The 18,892-nt window shown below is 36.6% G+C and overlaps 1 protein-coding gene across 9 annotated transcripts in view; it reads right to left on the bottom strand.

Moving 5' to 3' along the window:
• Positions 1-18,892, bottom strand: part of CFAP20DC (CFAP20 domain containing) — a 219,565-nt gene that overhangs the window by 112,752 nt on the left and 87,921 nt on the right. For all 9 annotated transcript variants that reach the window (XM_059663097.1, XM_059663098.1, XM_059663100.1 and 6 more), the window contains 2 exons: positions 17,943-18,057; positions 4,141-4,297 (listed from right to left, as the gene is read on the bottom strand). In XM_059663097.1, coding sequence (XP_059519080.1) covers positions 4,141-4,297; positions 17,943-18,057 — 272 coding nt within the window. The remainder of the gene's footprint in view (positions 1-4,140; positions 4,298-17,942; positions 18,058-18,892) is intronic.

Genomic DNA, 18,892 nt, shown 5'->3' with positions numbered 1-18,892 from the left:
ATGGGTACAGAATTCTAAGCTGAATATCATTTTTCTTTAGACAATTGAAGGTATAGTTCCAAGGTCTTCTATCATATAATGTTACTGTATGAAGTCAGATATCATACATCATTCTTATTCCTAATACTTTGTATGTAACGTAAATTTTAAACAATTCTAGAAGTTTAAAAGATATTCTCTTTTTACCTCCTGCTCTCAAATTACACAATGATAAGTCTTTTTTGTTTTAATGAGCTAAGTCAATTTGAGAACACCTGGCCTTCAATTTTGGGAAATCTTATATTTCATCTGTTCTGTTTCCTTTAGTCTCTCATCTTAGAATCTTATTGCTCTGATGGTCGACCTCTTGGACTAACTTCTAATATTTTAAACATTTCCATCTTATTTTTAGCCATTTGGGCTTCTTTTTTATTTTATATTTTTTGGTTCTATATCTCTAGAGGAGGACAATACAGTAAGAGTCTCATAATATCTGCTTCTGTCCAGTATTTACTTAAAATTTACCAAATATATATACCAAGAGATAAGACCAAGAGAAAAACAGGCAACAGAAACAGATCTACAGGAGAGCCAGATACTGAAATTATGAACCAGGGGCCTTTAAAATAATTTTGGTTAATATATTTAAGAAATTAGATGAGAACAGAGAAAATTTCAGCTGAGGAATGGAAACTATAAAAATAATCTAATAACATTCTAGACTCAAAAAACATAACTAAAATTAATAATGCTGAAGTATGATCCTGGCCAGTGTGGCGCAGTTGGTTGGGCATTGTCCCATGTGCCAAGGGATTGCCAGTTCGATTCCAGGTCAGGGCACATAGATATTTCCTCTCTCCCCCTTCATTCCTCTCACACTCTAAAAAAAATCAATACGAAAATAATAAGAAAAAATAGAACGCTGAAGTATATATCCATTTAGCTCCTCAAAAAATACCCAAAGAAACACACACACAGATCCCCCAAGAGAAATGTAGAATGATTACAGCAGCATTATTTGAAATAGCATAAAATGAATTAATTGTGCTATACTCCACAATGGAATACTATACAGCACTGAAAATCAGCAGCAACACAGATGAATCTCACGAACACAATGTTTTCAGAAAGGATGTATACATGAAAGAATATGTATTACATGATTCCATTTATATAAAGTTGAAATTAATCTTTGATGTGAGAAGTTATGATAGAGTTACCTCTGGGAGAAGAAGGAGGGTGATTATTGGGAGGGGAGAAGAGCAGGGCTTCTAGGATGCTTGTAGTGCTATATTTTTTAAATCTGAGTGGTAGTTTCAAAAATGTATTCACTTTGTGGTAATTCCTCAAGCTGAACACTTGACTTGTGAATATTTCTATATGCATATAAAAGTTATAATAAAAATATAATAAACTTGAATAAAATATTTATGGAAATAAAGCAGGAACAGATTATTCTCATTTTATAGATGCAGTATCTTTTCTTAACTCTGAGAAAAACATATACCTATTTTCTAACTTACCTATTTCTTCCTATTAGTTTTGGTGTTTGCCTACAATGATCCTAATCTACCTGTGTTCAAAAACTTACTGGTTTAGTTTCCCGACAATAAATCTCTGTTGCCTGGTTATTTGGAGATGCAGAGGAGACCTGGGGTCCTATAGCAACCTATGTAGAATTTTAACCAATCTCCATGTAGAATTCTAGGCACAACCTTTCCCCCCTGCCTTTGGCAGTATCAAGGATTGCCAATTCCTGAGCTCCTCTGAGGTTCTACGTTATGAATTTCTTTGGCAAACCTCTGTAAACCCCAAAGTGTCAGCTTTCTCTGCTCTTCTAAGTCAGTTGTCAGTGCTCAATCTCACAAGATTTATGAACATCTCTTTTCTGTTGTTACCTCCTATTCATCCTGGTGAGCTTATACCTATTTTATTCTTTTTAAAAAATATATTTTTTTATTGATTTCAGAGAGGAAGGGGGGGGAGGGAGAGAGAGAGAGAGAGAGAGAGAGAGAGAGAGAGAGAGAGAGAGAGAGAGAGATATCAATGATGAGAGAGACTCATTGATCACTGCCTCCTGCATACCCCCTACTGGGCCTCGAGCCCACAATCCAGGCATACGCCCTTGTCTGGACTTGAACTCAGGACCCTTTAGTCTGCAGTCTGATGCTCTATCCACTGAGTCAAACCGGTTAGGGACTTATTTTATTCTTATATTAATTTTAGTGGCCTGGAGGAAGGGTCAGTTAGATAAAAATATGTATTTAATCTGACAAGTTTTGATTCAATTTTTTCCTGACATTTATTTAAAAAAATACAGGGGGTGAGGGTGAGGGCAGGACTGGAGGTTGGGGGGGACATTGAGGGTATAAGGACACATTTGTAATACCTTAACCAATAAAGAAAAAAATATTAATCAAATTATGATTGACCTCTTATGATCTGATGTAGAATGTACATGTATTTCTATAAATTTTGAGGTTTCATATTAGGTGTGTGCTATTTTTTAAAAAATGAAACCTTTTACTTTTTCATATAGATTTTAAGTGGTGCATAAGATGAGTGGCCATACTTCTTGGCTGTGATTTCACTGGGGAGCTGCTGTCAATGCTGTGTTTTATTATCAAATAAAATTTATGGGCACAGTGTCCTGCTCCACAGAGTGAAAAAAAACAGGATTTCTCAGACACTCATTCGGATGGAGCCCAAGTCTACTAGTAAAGTCTACATATACACTTCTAAGAAGTCACCTTTGGCATCTTATGTGCAGCCCTGTTTCCTGGGTTTATAGAATAATTGATTTTGTTAAAAATAACCCCAGATGAAAATCAAGAGGAAGCATCAGTATTCTCTCAATATTTTCAGTTGTGTAAGACTAACTTAGGAGGAGAGTTTGTGCTGCTTTATGAATTCTAGATGGCTCAGTTACCTCTGGAGTATATTCATCAATCACAGAAAAATAATGAATGAATATATTTCCAGTCCCTCTAGAAATATTATGAGGAATAATTTAACCATCTTTCTATTTTGACATGATCATTAGAAAATTAATATGTTAATATAATTTCTTCCAAATGACTTTGAAAAATGTAAACACAGTTATAAGATAGTATAGTGGACACGTGTAGAGCATTTTGGATGTCCAATATCTTTTAAACCTTCCTAATTTGGTGGCTGCTACGTAAGTCCTCTCTCTCTAGTCAGGACTCAGACATTTGCTTTGCCAGCTCATTCTTGTGGGATGTGACCTCAGCTCTACAAACCAGATACAGCCATGTCAGTCTTTGTTCAGCAGAGAAACATGAAGAAGAAATCTGCTTTGGTGAGTGAGAGTGGCAGGGAAGAAGATAGCCAATTTTTAGGAGCAGTAGTAATAGGAATTTTAGAACCTAGAGCCCAGCATTATGGTGTGAATTATGTTCTTGCCCAGTGGCAGTAGCTATTGGGGTCATCCTTGGAACAGTCTTCTGGCAGGGGCTGGGTGTGTACTTGGCTGTAGTGTCTAAACCTGACTCTCTGGATCTCCTTGAGATTCTATGAACCAGGTAATTTTTTTAAAATAAATTCTTTTTCTTTTTCAGCTACCTAGAGAGAATTCTGTTGCTTACAACTAAAATCCATGACTAATTCAGATGGTAGGTACAACCTTAAATAAAAAAATATAACCACAAAAATAAAAAATATATCTTTGTAACATTCAGCTACAGTAAAAATAAACATGTGATCCAAAGTAAAGAATGCCATATGCTACAACATGGATGAACCATGAAAACTTATGCTAAGTGAAATAAACCAATTACAGAGAAACAGTTACTATATAATTCTACTTATATGACGTATCTAAAATAGTCAAAGTCATGGAATCAAAGAGTTACCAGGGTTGGGGGAAGGGGGAAGTTGGGAGTTATTAATCAATGGGCATAGAGTTTCAGGGGAGATGAATAAGCTCTACAGGTTTGCTGTACAACATTGCACCCACAGTCAACAATTACATACTGTATACTTAAAATTTATTAAAAGGATAGATCTCATGTTAAGTATTCTTTCCACAATAAAATAAAATTTAAAAACCGCTACCATGGACTTATACTCTCCAAAGACATGTGTAATGTTAAAAGCATATTGGAGAATTTAAAAATCTTGATAGCAATTTGAACATACCATCTTTATCAGCAGTGTCTTGAGGCTTGGATTTTAAAGTGAAGATCTTCCGCAGCTTACAGTTAGCTGAGACAATAATTCCATCCAATGACTGGAAAACTGCTCCCTTGAATATTTCACTGGTAAATGCCACCAAGTCAATGCATAGGTTGCACCACTAAAATAAAGGGGAAAAATAAGTACTTTCTATAATCATATAAATGAACAGGCCATCTTGGAAAAGCCCAGAGAGTTGAGGCAATTATCTGGATCAACCAGTCCCATACCAATTTTACCCTTTAGGTAAGTATATCTCTGTTTTGGCTTCAATTTTCTGAAGAACTGCCGTGATTTCTCCCAAGAAATGAACATAATCTAAAGTATCCACTGGTCCTCTGACTACAGATTGCCCATTGTGAGACAAGGCTTTGACAATTCTGGGAAAGAACTCTGGATTTGTAGGCAGGATGCCAGTGGGAAGCTAACTGCTGGTGCATTAGACCACTTAAATCTTGAAAATCAGGGATAAGGAGCCAATTGCTCCTTCAAGGGGACTAATTTGAGCCCAATTAGCCAGCCACTTACATTTGCTTAAAAAAAAAAAAGCATGGGTGAAATTAAAAGCTGGGTTTAAAATGTGGCCAGGGCTGTCTACTAATAACTAATTAAGCTATTGTATTGAAATAGGTTCTTTTAAAGAATTTGTAATTATGCCTGGTATATGCCAGTTTTTAAAGTGCTCTTGGTAGGGGCTAATTTTTGCCTATTAAACAATTAGATCTCTTAATACTTCATCAAATTAATTCTTTAAGTCAGTGGTTCTCAACCTTCCTAATGCCGCGACCCTTTAATACAGTTCCTCATGTTGTGGTGACCTCCAACCATAAAATTATTTTCGTTGCTACTTCATAACTGTAATTTTGCTACTGTTATGAATTATAATGTAAATATCTAATATGCAAAATGTATTTTCATGGTTACAAATTGAACATAAAGCATAGTGATTAATCACAAAAACAATATGTAATTATATATTCAATATGTGTTTTCCAATGGTCTTAGGTGACCCCTGTGAAAGGGTCGTTCGACCCCCAAAGGGGTCGCAACCCACAGTTGAGAACCGCTGCTTTAAGTGATCTGACTGAGTTAAATAAAAGGAGAAAATAATCATTTAGTAAGAAATTAAGACTGCAGAATAAAAGCAGGAAAAATAATTTTTGAAATTAAAACAAAAGCAGTATTTATAATTATGCTGCTTTTAAAATAGCAGCCTCTTCCATTATTTGTTCAGAAGCACAATTTACATAGGTTCATTTTATTAATCCATAAAATCAAAAGCTATATTCATTGATAAAGAAAATAAAATGTTATTTCTTAAGGCAAATTCTATTTAGGAATAATTTTAATATGGAGAGGTTGTTTCCAGAGTAGAAAAGTAGAAGAGATTGGAACAAATTATTGATTAAATAAATGAAAATGATTTTTTTTGTAAATATCTCAAAAAAAATTACGTTCTCAGGCCATGGGTATGCTCTGGTCTTTTTGGGGAAAGGGAGTCTGGAGTAATAATAGGTCGGAGGTAGGGCTGAGTGTGATGTAATAATGAGGATGGTGAGCTCTGGGGAGGTGTGGGAAATAATGTGGGATGGGCCAGTGAGGCCAGGTTCTGGAGGAGCTGGAAGATCAGGAAGAGAACCTTGGATTCCAGAGGGTAAAGTGTTATGACAAAAGCAAAATATGACAAAGAAGAATATTGGGAAGTTTGCACTAACGATTATGCAGAGCTGTTTTGCAGTGATACAGGGGTTATGGGGGAAGGCTGAGGTAGAGTGAAGGCAGACAGAGGCACAGAAAGACTAGTTTCTGTCAGTCACTTAAGCTTAAAGAGGAGGGTCTGCTTAAGAAGGTTAGCATAGAAGTGGAATGTAAGGGACAAATCCATAGGCATGCCACAGGTGAAACACCATGCCTTGGTAACATACAGGTTATAGGGATGAAGGTCTTCGGGTTTCCAAATATGCAGTAGTAATTATTAAAATTATTATTACATTAGCAATATTATCATTGTTGGTCCTTATTCCTAAAAGACTTAAATTAACATTATGCCCAATTCCAATCATTCATCTGGTCTGTCCCATCAGAAATTGCATTCATCCACCCTTTCCCACAGGTGCTAAACACTTATCAGGTGCTAGAGCAGTGATGGCGAACCTATGAGACGCATATCAGAGGTGACACACGAACTCATTTTTTTGGTTGATTTTTCTTTGTTAAATGGCATTTAAATATATAAAATAAATATCAAAAATATAAGTCTTTGTTTTACTATTGTTGCAAATATCAAAAATTTTCTATATGTGACACGGCACCAGAGTTAAGTTAGGGTTTTTCAAAATGCTGACACGCGGAGCTCAAAAGGTTCGCCATCACCGTGCTAGAGTCCCAGCGGTTCTCAACCTGTGGCTCGCGACCCCTTGGCACAACTCTTTAGGGGTCGAACTACCCTTTCAGGGGTCGCCTAAGACCATTGGAAAACACATATTGAATATATAATTACATATTGTTTTTGTGAATAATCACTATGCTTTAATTATGTTCAATTTGTAACAATGAAAATACATTCTGCATATCAGATATTTACATTATGATTCATAACAGTAGCAAAATTACAGTTATGAAGTAGCAACGAAAATAATTTTATGGTTGGGGGTCACCATAAACATGAACTGTATTAAAGGGTCGCAGCATTAGGAAGGTTGAGAACCACTAGACACTGAGCTTGGCTTCAGGGATACAGCAAGGAATAAGACAGTTCTTCCAGTCTGGGAAGGGGGGCAGATATTTGGAATCTATGATATACAGTTAGTACAGAGGGGGCTCAAGGTAGTAGGATGGAAAGGTTTAGAAAAGGCTTCTTTTAAAGAACATTTAAAAAATTATATCATGATATTATGTGCATATATAAACAAAAAAAGCACATATATGTATATATAATTTTGTACAAAAATTTTATACAAAATGAAGTACTGGTCATCTCTCCATTTCTCTTGTCATACTGTCAACTCTTAACTTTCTTCTCTCTGTATTTTTATATAACACATCCTGCTTCATCAATTTTAGGTATTATCTACTGACTTCCTATTGTGGTAGGTAAGACTTAACTCACACATACTACATCCCCCACTTTATCCTCCCTAGATAAGTATCTCATGCTTTCTTTTTTCCTCAAAATCCATTCTCCGTGTTTTCCTTGTGACTATGTAAATATTGTGTACAAATGAGCCAAGTGATGCTCTATGATTACCTTTTCTTACACACATCTTTATATTTTTAGAGTTAACAGTTGCTGTTTTAATTATCTGCTTTATTTTCTTTGAAGCTAAGTTTTCCTACATCTGGGAAACACTTGTAGATGACTTCTGAGTTTGGTGTGAACAGTGAGTTTCCAGACCCAGGGAGGTGTGCAAATATAGTGGGCATTTCCTCTCAGGGCCCTGCCCGTCTTCCTTGCTAAGATGAACTCTCCCATTGGCTGCACCAGAACACCCTGCATCAGACCCCAACAGTTCTGGTTGGGAACTGGTGTCCCCCTCCTTTGGAGCCTCAGAAAACCAGTCCCTTTACCAATACATACTTTCCTTATCCATCACAGTCAAGCTGCTTTTCCCTCTGCCTGGACTCATGGTTTGTGGAAAATACTCAACCAATAATGGTATGCATGTGTGTGTGTGTGTGTGTGTGTGTGTGTGTGTGTGTGTGTGTGATTTAATATATGAAGACATGCATGATTATACACATGCCTATCACACTTTCAAATTTTCATTTTATAATCATTTAACAAACTCCATAAATGTGTGGGAACTCATAATGTATTTAATGAATCCATCTATTAGAAGTACAGATTGAGGTAGTTCCTGAAAAACATGGGAATAACTTTCATAAATTTCCCTTGGCTAGAGGAAATGTAAATTGTATTTTTGGTTTAGCTGATATTTATAAAGGTTCTAATTTTCATAAGCTTCAACAAAGAACTCATTACTAATACAAATGCTGTGGTATATCTTCTGAAGTTTTGTAAAGAGCATAAACTTTCTACTAGCAACAGGTGCATTATATGAATTATAGTTGACCTTTATAAAATATTATTTTCATTATTTTTGGTGATATCATACATTCTTAAAACACCCGCTTTTGACTTTTTCTTGGTCTGTTATCACTTTGTTTTTATATGCAACTGTAGTCCAGTAGGGAAGAGCTCTTAATCTAAATATTCATAATCATGGGTCCTTAAGAAGCTTGCACCAGAAAGACAGCAATGTGATAGATGAAAGACAGTGCTGTTTATTTATTTATTTTTATTAATAAGTGAAGTTATGTTACTTACTTCCAGAATGTAATTTTGCATGAAATAATTGACTGGCAAAGTGTAAAAGAATGATTCAAAGCCTGAATTTCTGTTTTTTACTGACTCATATTTTGGCAATGTGGCTTTATTATACCAATAAAAGGATGACACATATTGTGAACACATACACACACACACACACACACACACCCCTCCTGTGTGATCCATCACCCTGGGCCTAGGAGAACACCCCGCAGGGGAAGGAGGTGGGCACTCACACACACATACACTCAAATGCATGCTCTTGGTTGTCCCAGCACTGCTTTGATTTCTCAAACCATTACTATACAAAAGCTCTGAAGATAACTGAATTCATTCTGCTAGGATAGAAAGAGCCTGAGTCCTAACAGGTCACAGCTCTAGCCATCATTGCCTTTCTAAAAGGAAGCAACAAACAAGAAACCACAATTTCATAATCTAGCTATCTGTTTTCATGCTCCTAAAATGATAATAAAGAACAGTTTTAAGATGTTTATTATGCCTTTCAAAATAAATTTTCACATGTTAGTTTTAACTTCTCAAAAGAAAATCTGCTTATAATGACTTTATTAATCTCTATCACCATCATATTGTGTTTATTAAATGGTGCAAGCAGAGATTGAAATAGTAATTTTATATCCACATGGAGAAGCAATTATCTATTACCACTGTATTAAAAACAATTTCCCCAGGAGAAGCAAGTCATGACAAGTCTTATATGAAGAGAGGGGAGCTGAGGAGGGGAGGTTGGGACTGCCAGCAGCAGCTCTTGGCTGAACCAAGGAAAGGCAAATTCCTGGTGGGAATATTGTCATTATACCTGTTCAGCAATTAATTCCTATTTTCTAACTCCCATCTGAATCAAATAAACTATCTCCTCCTGAAAGAGCAGCCCCATCTTTCTCTTGCTAATCCTCAACTCACCCTTTCACTGTGTCCTCTGAAATCCTTACTACTGAAAAGTACTTATGCCTCTGTATTGTTCTAAGGGTCCTACACACCTGACCTTAACTGACACCTGTCTTTTCTCTGAGACCTTACTTCCTCTTCAACACTAGAGCTAGTTTACTTATGAAGTCACGTGTGCTTCTCCAGCCCCATTTTGAGGCTGTGGGGCTGAGTGGCATTGGGAGAAGGTATGCTCTATGGCTCTTTGGAGTTTGCAGCACACATTGGTAGGTTCTTCTATCCTTTTAGCTTCATTAATCTTCCAACTACTCTCCAGTTACTCCTAGCCCTTCAGACACACCCTAGCCAGCATATATACTCATTCCTGAAAAATGCTGGGACCAGCAGGTAGTGTTGAATCACAAGGTTTTTGTTTGTTTGTTTTTTTGGCTCTCTTGCCCTTCTCTGGCTTTTCAGATCTCCGCAGGGAGGTGGACAATGGCCTGTGTTCCCTGGGAAGGTGGGCACCTCCTGTGTGATCCATTTGCCCTGCGCCTAGGAGAACACCCCGCAGGGGAATGCAGTGGGCAATAGGGCTCCAAATTGTGAAATCCTAGTGATGTCCCCCAGAGCCATATATCACTAATGCAGCCTCAATGTGCTGGGGTGGGGTGAACTTGGGGAACCCAGCCACCTCCTTTGTTGCTTTGCCCTCCCAGCAATAGCAACCTCAGACCTCCATGGAGTCCCCACCATGTGCCTCCACCTAACCTGGGATTAGTCGCAGAGGGCTCCCTTCTCTCAGAGAAAAAGTGTTTCTACAGTACCAGTTCTTAGATTTGCAGATAATGTGCTCTGCAACAGGACAGGAAGGGTGAGGGGAGGCGACCAGGCTCTGTGGCTTTGCTTATCTGTTTGGAATGCTGATTGTCAGACAACCATGGCTGCACCTTTGTGCTTAGTCCAGCCGTGGGCAAACTACGGCCCGCTGCCCGATGAGGCCCCTTTGAAATGAATAAAACTAAAAAAAAAAAGACCTTACCCTTTTATGTAATGATGTTTACTTTGAATTTATATTACTTCACACAAACACTCCATCCATGCTTTTGTTCCGGCCCTCCGGTCCAGTTTAAGAACCCATTGTGGCCCTCGAGTCAAAAAGTTTGCCCACCCCTGGCTTAGTCCCTGCTCAGGTCACTGGACTTAGCTACAGCTGATACTGTCCACTCCTGCAGGAATGCTCACTGTATCTCTCTGCTCCTCCCTGCTGAAGGGAGTGCTAGCCACAACCTAATTCCTCCCCTCTCCAGGCTGAGCCCCGCAGTGAGCTCCAGGCGGAAAGGCTGCATCTGTGGCTCATCTCAGCTTTTCTCCCTTCTTGCCTCCCCTGTTTGCTCTCACTTGCCCACCTTTAGATGTTTCAATGCACAGATCTCTCAGACATGTTTGTGCATTGAGCCAGGGAATGCTTTGTTGAATTATAGCTGTTCATATTGTTGAAACTTCCAAGGGAGATATAAAGGGGATCTATCATGATGCTATACCTGATGTTAGTCAGGATTTTAAAAAATTCTTTTATTTACTGATTTTATAGAAGGAGAGAGGGGGGGAAAAGAGAGAGAGACAGACAGAGAGAGAGAGAGAGAGAGAGAGAGAGAGAGAGAGAGAGAAAGAGAGAGAGAGAGAGATTTTTGTTCCATTCATTTATGCATTCATTGATAGAGCCTACAGCAGGGGTGGGCAAACTTTTTGACTCGAGGGCCACAATGGGTTCTTAAACTGGACCGGAGGGCTGGAACAAAAGCATGGATGGAGTGTTTGTGTGAACCAATATAAATTCAAAGTAAACATCATTACATAAAAGGGTATGGTCTTTTTTTTTTAGTTTTATTCATTTCAAACGGGCCGCATCCGGCCTGCGGGCCGTAGTTTGCCCACGGCTGGCCTAGAGTCTCTAGACTAAAGATTGAACCTGAAACCTTGGTGTATGGGAATGACACTTTAATCAACTTAACCAACTGAGTTACCCAGCCAGGGCAGGATTTTAAAAATGTACACCTAAATGACATTGTATCTAAATTAATCTAGCTCCTCCATTACCTTTTCATTTAATAACCCTTAATAAATTAAATACTGTTTTAAAAAATGTCCAAATCACTGGCTCTATGGAAAAAAATGATGTTTGAGGGGAATTTTTAAAAACATTATACTACACTTTCAGTTTGTAATAAAAGATATAAGATATTCCATCAGAACTGTAATTCAAGAAAGTGGAACTCCTAAAGAGCAGTTTTATCTATTTAAATGACAAACACTGGGTATTTGAGTGGTAAAGGTTACTAAAAGATTTTGGCATTGTAATCTATCATACCATTGTTATATCTTCTATGAATGATTCATTCCTAACGATATATCATACCTTGAACTTTCTATTCAAATGGAATTAAATTTACTGAACATGAATACTTACTTTGGTGGCAAGACATAGATGTTCATCAGATACTATCACTAACAAATTGAAATTATTTTAAAGAAGTAGTAAGATTGATTTCAGTGAGTCTTGACTAAGTGGCTACATCCATTGTTTAATCTGATGATCATTAATTTTTATAACTATTCTTCACATTGAAAACCAAAGCTAAAAGTATAAATTGTTGTAATTTAAATGGTAGAGTGAATCCTTCATAATTAAGAATAACATGAAAAAGAAAAATTTTTATTAGCAAGGTTGAACATTTAATAGTAACTGGAATAGTAAGTGGACTATAAATAAATATTTATATTGGTGTGGCTATAAGAATATTAACTTTATTTGCTGTCTCTGGCTATGTAAAGATTTTAGCTAAAGAACCCAGGCAAAGTGGCAATTATCCTCTAAATCAGGGTTACAAACTATATGCCTAGAGGGCCCAGGCATATAAATTAAATGAGTGAAGCAGGAAGGAGCTGATGTACCTGCATTTCTTAAAGCTCTGTTAAAAGTGTACAGTTGCCCTTCAGCTCCAGCTGACTGCTTGCTCTGCAAACTTAACATTGATAACTTCTGACTTATAAGTGTTAGCTAAAATGCTTTTAAAATTCTGCATTGCAAAGTTTACCATCAAAATATCTATAGTTCTGCACAGCTCACACTGGGGATGGAGCCCACAACCTGGGCATGTGCCCTGACCAGGAATCGAACCGTGACCTCCTGGTTCATAGGTCGACATTCAATCATTGAGCCACGCCGGCTGGGCAGGATTCCCTCATTTTTAATAGCCGAATAATATTCCATTGTGTGTGTGTGTGTGTGTGTGTGTGTGTGTGATATATATATATATATATATATATATATATATATATATATATAAATATATAGATAGATAGATAGATAGATATAGATATAGATATAGATATAGATATAGATATATCATCTTTATCCATTCATCTGTTGATGAACACTTAGTTTCCATATCTTGGCTATTGTAAATAATGCTGCTATGAACATGGGAATGTAAGTATCTTTTAAGTTAGTATTTTCCTTTCCTTTGTATACATTCCCAGAAGTGACACTGCTGGATCATATGGTAGTTCTATTTTTAATTTTCTTGAGGATTCTCCATAGTGGCTGTATCAGTTTACAATCCCACCAACAGTGTAAAAGAGTTCCCTTGTTTCTACATCCTCACTAGCATTTGCTCTCTTTTTGTCTTTTTGATGATAGCCATCCTAACAGGCTTGAGGTGATATCTCATTGTGGTTTTGAGTTACATTTCCCCAGTGACTAGTGACGTTGAGCACCTTTTCATACCTCTGTTGGCTTTTCATATGTCTTCTTTGAAAAATGTCTGTAAAGGCATTTTGGCTAATTTTACATTGGGTTATTTGTTTTACTTTTTGCTACTGAGGTATATGGGTTCTTTATATATTTTGGATATTAACTCCTTGTCAAATATATGTTTGAAAATATTTTTTCCTTTTCTATACATTGCCTTTTCACTTTGATTTGTTTCTTTGCTGTGCTTAAGCTTTTTAATTTGAGGTAGTTACATTTGTTTATTTTTTTATTTTGTTGCTTATGCTTTAGGTGTCATATTCAAAAAAATCACTGCCAAGCCCCATGTCAAGGGGCTTTTCTCCTATCTTTTCTTCTAGGAGTTTCATGTCTTATGTTTAAGTCTTTAACCTGTTTCAAGTTAATTTTTGTAAGCTGTGTAAGATAGGGGTCCAGTTTCATTCTTTTACATGTGAATTATCCAATTTCCCCAACACCATTTATTGAAGAGATTTCCTCTTCCCCTCCCCCTCCCCGAGTATTCTTGGTTTCCTTGTCAAATATTAGTTGACTTGTATGATGGGTTTATTTCTGGGCTCTCAATTATGTTCTTTGATCTATCTGTCTATTTTTATGTCAGTACCATACTGTCTTGATTACTATAGCTTTATAGTATAGCTTGCAACCAGGAAGTATGATGGCTTCCGCTTAGTTGTTCTTTCTTAAGATTGCTTTGACTATTCAGGGTTTTTTGTGATGCCATATAAATTTTAGGGTTGTTTTTCCTATTTCTTTTTTTTTTCTTTCTTTTTTTTTTTTTTACCGCACCCCACACCCCCTTCCCCTCAAGAATTGTCAGTTCACTCCCTTTCTATGCCCCTGATTCTATTCTATTCACCAATTTATTCTGTTCATCAGATTTTTTATTCACTTGATTTTTAGAGTCACTTGTTGATAGATATGTATTTGTTGTCACTTCATTGTTCATAATTTTTTTTTCAGTGCTATAAGTGAATTTTTATATTTTTTTATTTATTTTTTTAATTAAATCTTTATTGTTCAGATTATTACATTTGTTCCTCTTTTTTTTCCCCCCATAACTCCCCTCCTCCCAGTTCCCGCCCCACCCTCCGCCCTCACTCCCCACCCACTGTCCTCATCCATAGGTGCACGATTTTTGTCCAGTCTCTTCCCACATCTCCCACACCCCTTTCCCCCCCAAGAATAGTCAGTCCATTCCCTTTCTATGTCCCTGATTCTATTATAATCAACAGTTCATTCTGTTCATCAGATTATTTATTCACTTGATTCTTAGATTCACTTGTTGATAGATGCATATTTGTTGTTCATAATTTGTATCTTTACCTTTTTCTTCCTCTTCCTCTTCTTAAAGGATACCTTTCAGCATTTCATATAATCCTGGTTTGGTGGTGATGAACTCCTTTAGCTTTTCCTTATCTGTGAAGCTCTTTATCTGACCTTCAATTCTGAATGATAGCTTTGCTGGATAAAGTAATCTTGGTTGTAGGTTCTTGGTATTCATCACTTTGAATATTTCTTGCCACTCCCTTCTGGCCTGCAAAGTTTCTGTTGAGAAATCAGCTGACAGTCGTATGGGTATTCCCTTGTAGGTAACTGAGTTTCTTTCTCTTGCTGTTTTTAAGATTCTCTCTTTATCTTTTGCTCTTGGCATTTTAATTATGATGTGTCTTGGTGTGGTCCTCTTTGGATTCCTTTTGTTTGGGGTTCTCCGCGCTTCTTGGACCTGTAAGTCCATTTCTTTCACCAGGTGGGGGAAGTTTTCTGTCATTATTTCTTCAAATAGGTTTTCAATATCTTGCTCTCTCTCATCTTCTGGCACCCCTATAATTCTGATGTTGGTACGCTTGAAGCTGTCCCAGAGGCTCCTTACACTATCCTCGCATTTTTGGATTCTTTTTTCATTTTGCTTTTCCGGTTGGATGTTTTTTGCTTCCTCGCATTTCAAATCATTGACTTGATTCTTGCGCTCCTCTGGTCTGCTGTCGGGAGTCTGTATAATATTCGTTATTTCAGTCCGTGTATGCTTAATTTCTAGTTGGTTCCCCAATATAAGATCGAGGGTCTTATTAGTTTTCGTGTAGATCTCATTAAGTTTATCGGCAGCTTCTAAACAGTTCTTGAGAGACCTTAAAAGTGTGGTTCTGAACTCTATATCTTCCTTTGACAATTTTGTCCTGTTTCTTTGTCTCCGCATTTTGTTATGCTTCCTTGGTGCACCCCCTAGTGGTCTTTCTGTTTTTCCTATTTCTGTAAAAAAAATGCCACTGGAATCTTGATAGGGACTGCATTGGACCTATAGGTGGCTTTTTGGTAGTATGGACATTTTTAATTCTCACCTAAGGATATGCTTTCATTGACTTTAGAGAGAGAGGTTGGGAGGAGAGGGAAAGAAGAAAAACATCGTTGTGAGAGAAAAACATTAACAGGTTGCTTCCTGCACATGCCCTGACCAGAGCTGAGCATGGAACCTACAGCCTTGGTGTGTGCCCTGACCGGGAATCGAACCTTTCGTTGTATGGGATGATACTCTAACCCACTGAGCCACACCGGCCAGGGCCTGCTGTCTTTGTGTTTTGATGTCTTGTGGTATTGGTATACTTTAACTTCTATATTATGTTCTTTTGTGTGATTACTACAGGTTTTTCTTTTGTGGTTACCATGAGGCTTACATAAAACATCTTAAAATTATAGCACCCTTTTTAAAACTAATAACTTCAGTAGAATATCTAAGCTTTACACTTTTACTTCTCCTTCCCTTACATTTTAGGTTATTAATGTTATAATTTACATATTTTTATATTGTGTAACTAATAACAGATTATTTAGTGATGGTTGTTTTTACTACATTTGTGTTTGAACTTTAACTAGAGTTGTAAAGGAATTACACACCACCATTACCCTATACAGAATCCAACTCTGACTATGTATTTACCCTTACCAGTGAGTTTTATACTGCCTTCTTATGATTTTATGATGTTAATTGGTGTCCTTTATTTCCACTCAAAGAACTCCCTTTAGCATTTTTTGTAAGGTGGGTCTCATAGTAATGAATTCCCTCAGCTTTTGTTTGTTTAGAAAAGTCTTTATCCCACTTTCATTTTTGAAAGGCAGCTTTTCCGGGTAAAGTATTCTTAGTTGACAGTTTTCTTTTCTTTCAGTATTTTGAATATGTCATCACATTCTCTTCTGGCATGAAAAACTTCTGTTGAGAACTCTGTTGAGTCTTATGAGGGGTCTCTGGCATGTAACTTCTCTCTTTTCTCTTGCAGTTTTCAAAATTCTTTTGTTGACTTCTGACAATTTAATTAGGAAGTGTTTCTGTGAGGCTCTATTCAGGTTCAACCTATTTGTGATCCTCTGAGCCACGTGGAACTGGATGTTTATTTCTTGCACCAAATTTAGAAAGTTTTCAGGCATTATTGCTTTAATACATTGTCTCTGTCCTTTTATCTTTCTCTTCTCCTTCTGGAATTCCCATAACACAAATATTCTTTCACTGTGTCCCATAACTCTTATAGGCTTTCTTGACTCTTTTTCATTCTTTTCCTATTTACTCCTCAGACTGAATAATTTCAATTATCCTATCTGCCAGGTCACTGATCTTTTTCTTCTGCATGGTTCAATCAGCTTTTGAAGCTCTCCATTGAATGCTTCAGTTCAGTTACTGTATTTTTTCAGCTGTATGATTTCTGTTTGATGTTCTTTGAGGTTTCTATTTCTTTGTTGAAATTCTCATTTTGTTCATACATTGTTTTCTTAATTTCATTTAGTTTTCTGTCTATGTTATCTTGAAGTTCATTCACTACATGTCTTTAAGATGAATATTTTGAATTCTTTGAGAGTTCATAGATCGCTTTTATTTAGGATCAGTTATTAAAGCTTTATTAATTTCCTTTGTTGGTGTTATATTTACCCAATTTTTCATGAGCCTTGATTCCTTACATTTGTATCTATGCATTTAGGATAGGTGCTTAAAGTTGTCTTTAAAAAATGAATTTATTTAAGTCTACCCACCCCCCTGAAGTGAATAGATTTAAAGGAAATAATTAAGTACATATTAGAACAGGTAGTACACAAACATGGTAGTCATGAGAGGGGTATTAAAATGACTGAAGTTTGAGAGACTACTCAGTCATAACAGGCCCAAGTCTTTTAATCTATAATCTATTGCTTATCTATGCATACATTATATGCTGCTTTAGCTCTCAGAGGTTACATAACAGGCATAAAATCTTCCAACTATACCAGGCCGTTATAAGACTGATTTTTTCCTAGAAACTATTTTTTAAAAATATGGCAATAATGATCAGTCATTCTCTGCTCTCAAATATGTACTAATTTCCAGCCCCCAAATTGTTCCTTCTGCTTGGAATGACTGGCTTCCCATCTCTACCTGTTGAAACCCTACAATCCTTCAAAGTCCATGCTAAATGCAATCATGCAATCTCTTTCATGCAACCTTTCCTCATCCTGAAATCGGACGAATTTCTCTGCCTTTCACAGTATCAATAGCACCTTCCCTTTCTACTGTGCTTCCCATTACAGTTTTGGTGGTATTTATGATATTTAAATAATTATATTCTTCTACCTAGTAGATTTTAAGCATTTTCATGTGAGAAAAATAAAGAGTATGATTTTTATTCACCTTTACAAAACTATAGCACTTAACAAAGTGCCTTATACACAGACTAAGCACATAATTAATATTTGCTGAATTGAATTTAATATTTTAAGCAACGTTCATGTGACACTTACAATTTTGCGCTTGATCATGAAAAGTGGAATTTTTGCATGGAGAGGGGTTGAGGACAGTTCTTTATGAACCGTTGATAAGTACAATCTTCTTTTGATATTCCCTAAATCAGTAATTCTGAAAAAAGAAAGAGAAAAGAAGAGAGAAAGATTTCCATCAAGATAATAACCATGTCTTTGGATAATCATCAAAATGATATAATTTATCATATAGGCTCTTTCCAACAGGGAGATCAAACACAGAATTTAAGAATTGCCTTTTTTTCTCTCAAGAAGTAATAAAATTTCTTCCTTAAATTCAAAGTGCTCACAAGCTTGAATGTATAAATTCACTCAATATGCTAATTTATTTCAGTACTTTATACTAGATTTCCAGTCTTCCAGCCTATGAAAAGAATTCAATTTGTATGAACTGAATAACTGCTAGCCTTTAATAACCATGCTTGTTCCAGCCCCTTAAGTTTGTGTTATCTTGGGACATACTGTCACATACTAAATAAGAAAACATTATGGGTTTCTTTCCCTGAAAATGCACCTGTCATTTTATATAGGCTGTTAGTCTGCTTAGAGACAGACACAAAACACTGACTGTCGGTTTCACTTTCTAAGCACATATCTTCAAACCAGAATTATAATACACAAGTTTATTGCTCACTATTCAGGTCAACCTGCAGTGATACCACAGACACTGAATTTGAACATCTTTAATAGATTTAGAGAATAGCCATGATCACAAAGATTAGGTTTTCTTCAAATTGATAGGAGCTCATTTTTATGTTCTGCTTCCTTTAGGTCTCAGAGATAACACCGCAGGCTAAAATCTCCAAACCTGTCTCAGGCTGCTGTATAGTAGAATTGATGCTTCCTGAAAGGATATTTTTTATTGGAGTATAGTTAATTTCCCCCCTATTTTTAGCAACCTTGTCTACATATACCAACTGCTAATTTTCTAC

This window comes from Myotis daubentonii, chromosome 14 (genome assembly GCF_963259705.1).
Source record: "Myotis daubentonii chromosome 14, mMyoDau2.1, whole genome shotgun sequence".
Classification (NCBI taxonomy): Eukaryota; Metazoa; Chordata; class Mammalia; order Chiroptera; family Vespertilionidae; genus Myotis; species Myotis daubentonii.
The sequence above is the reverse complement of the archived record's forward strand: the minus strand, read 5'-3'. Positions and strand labels throughout refer to the sequence as shown.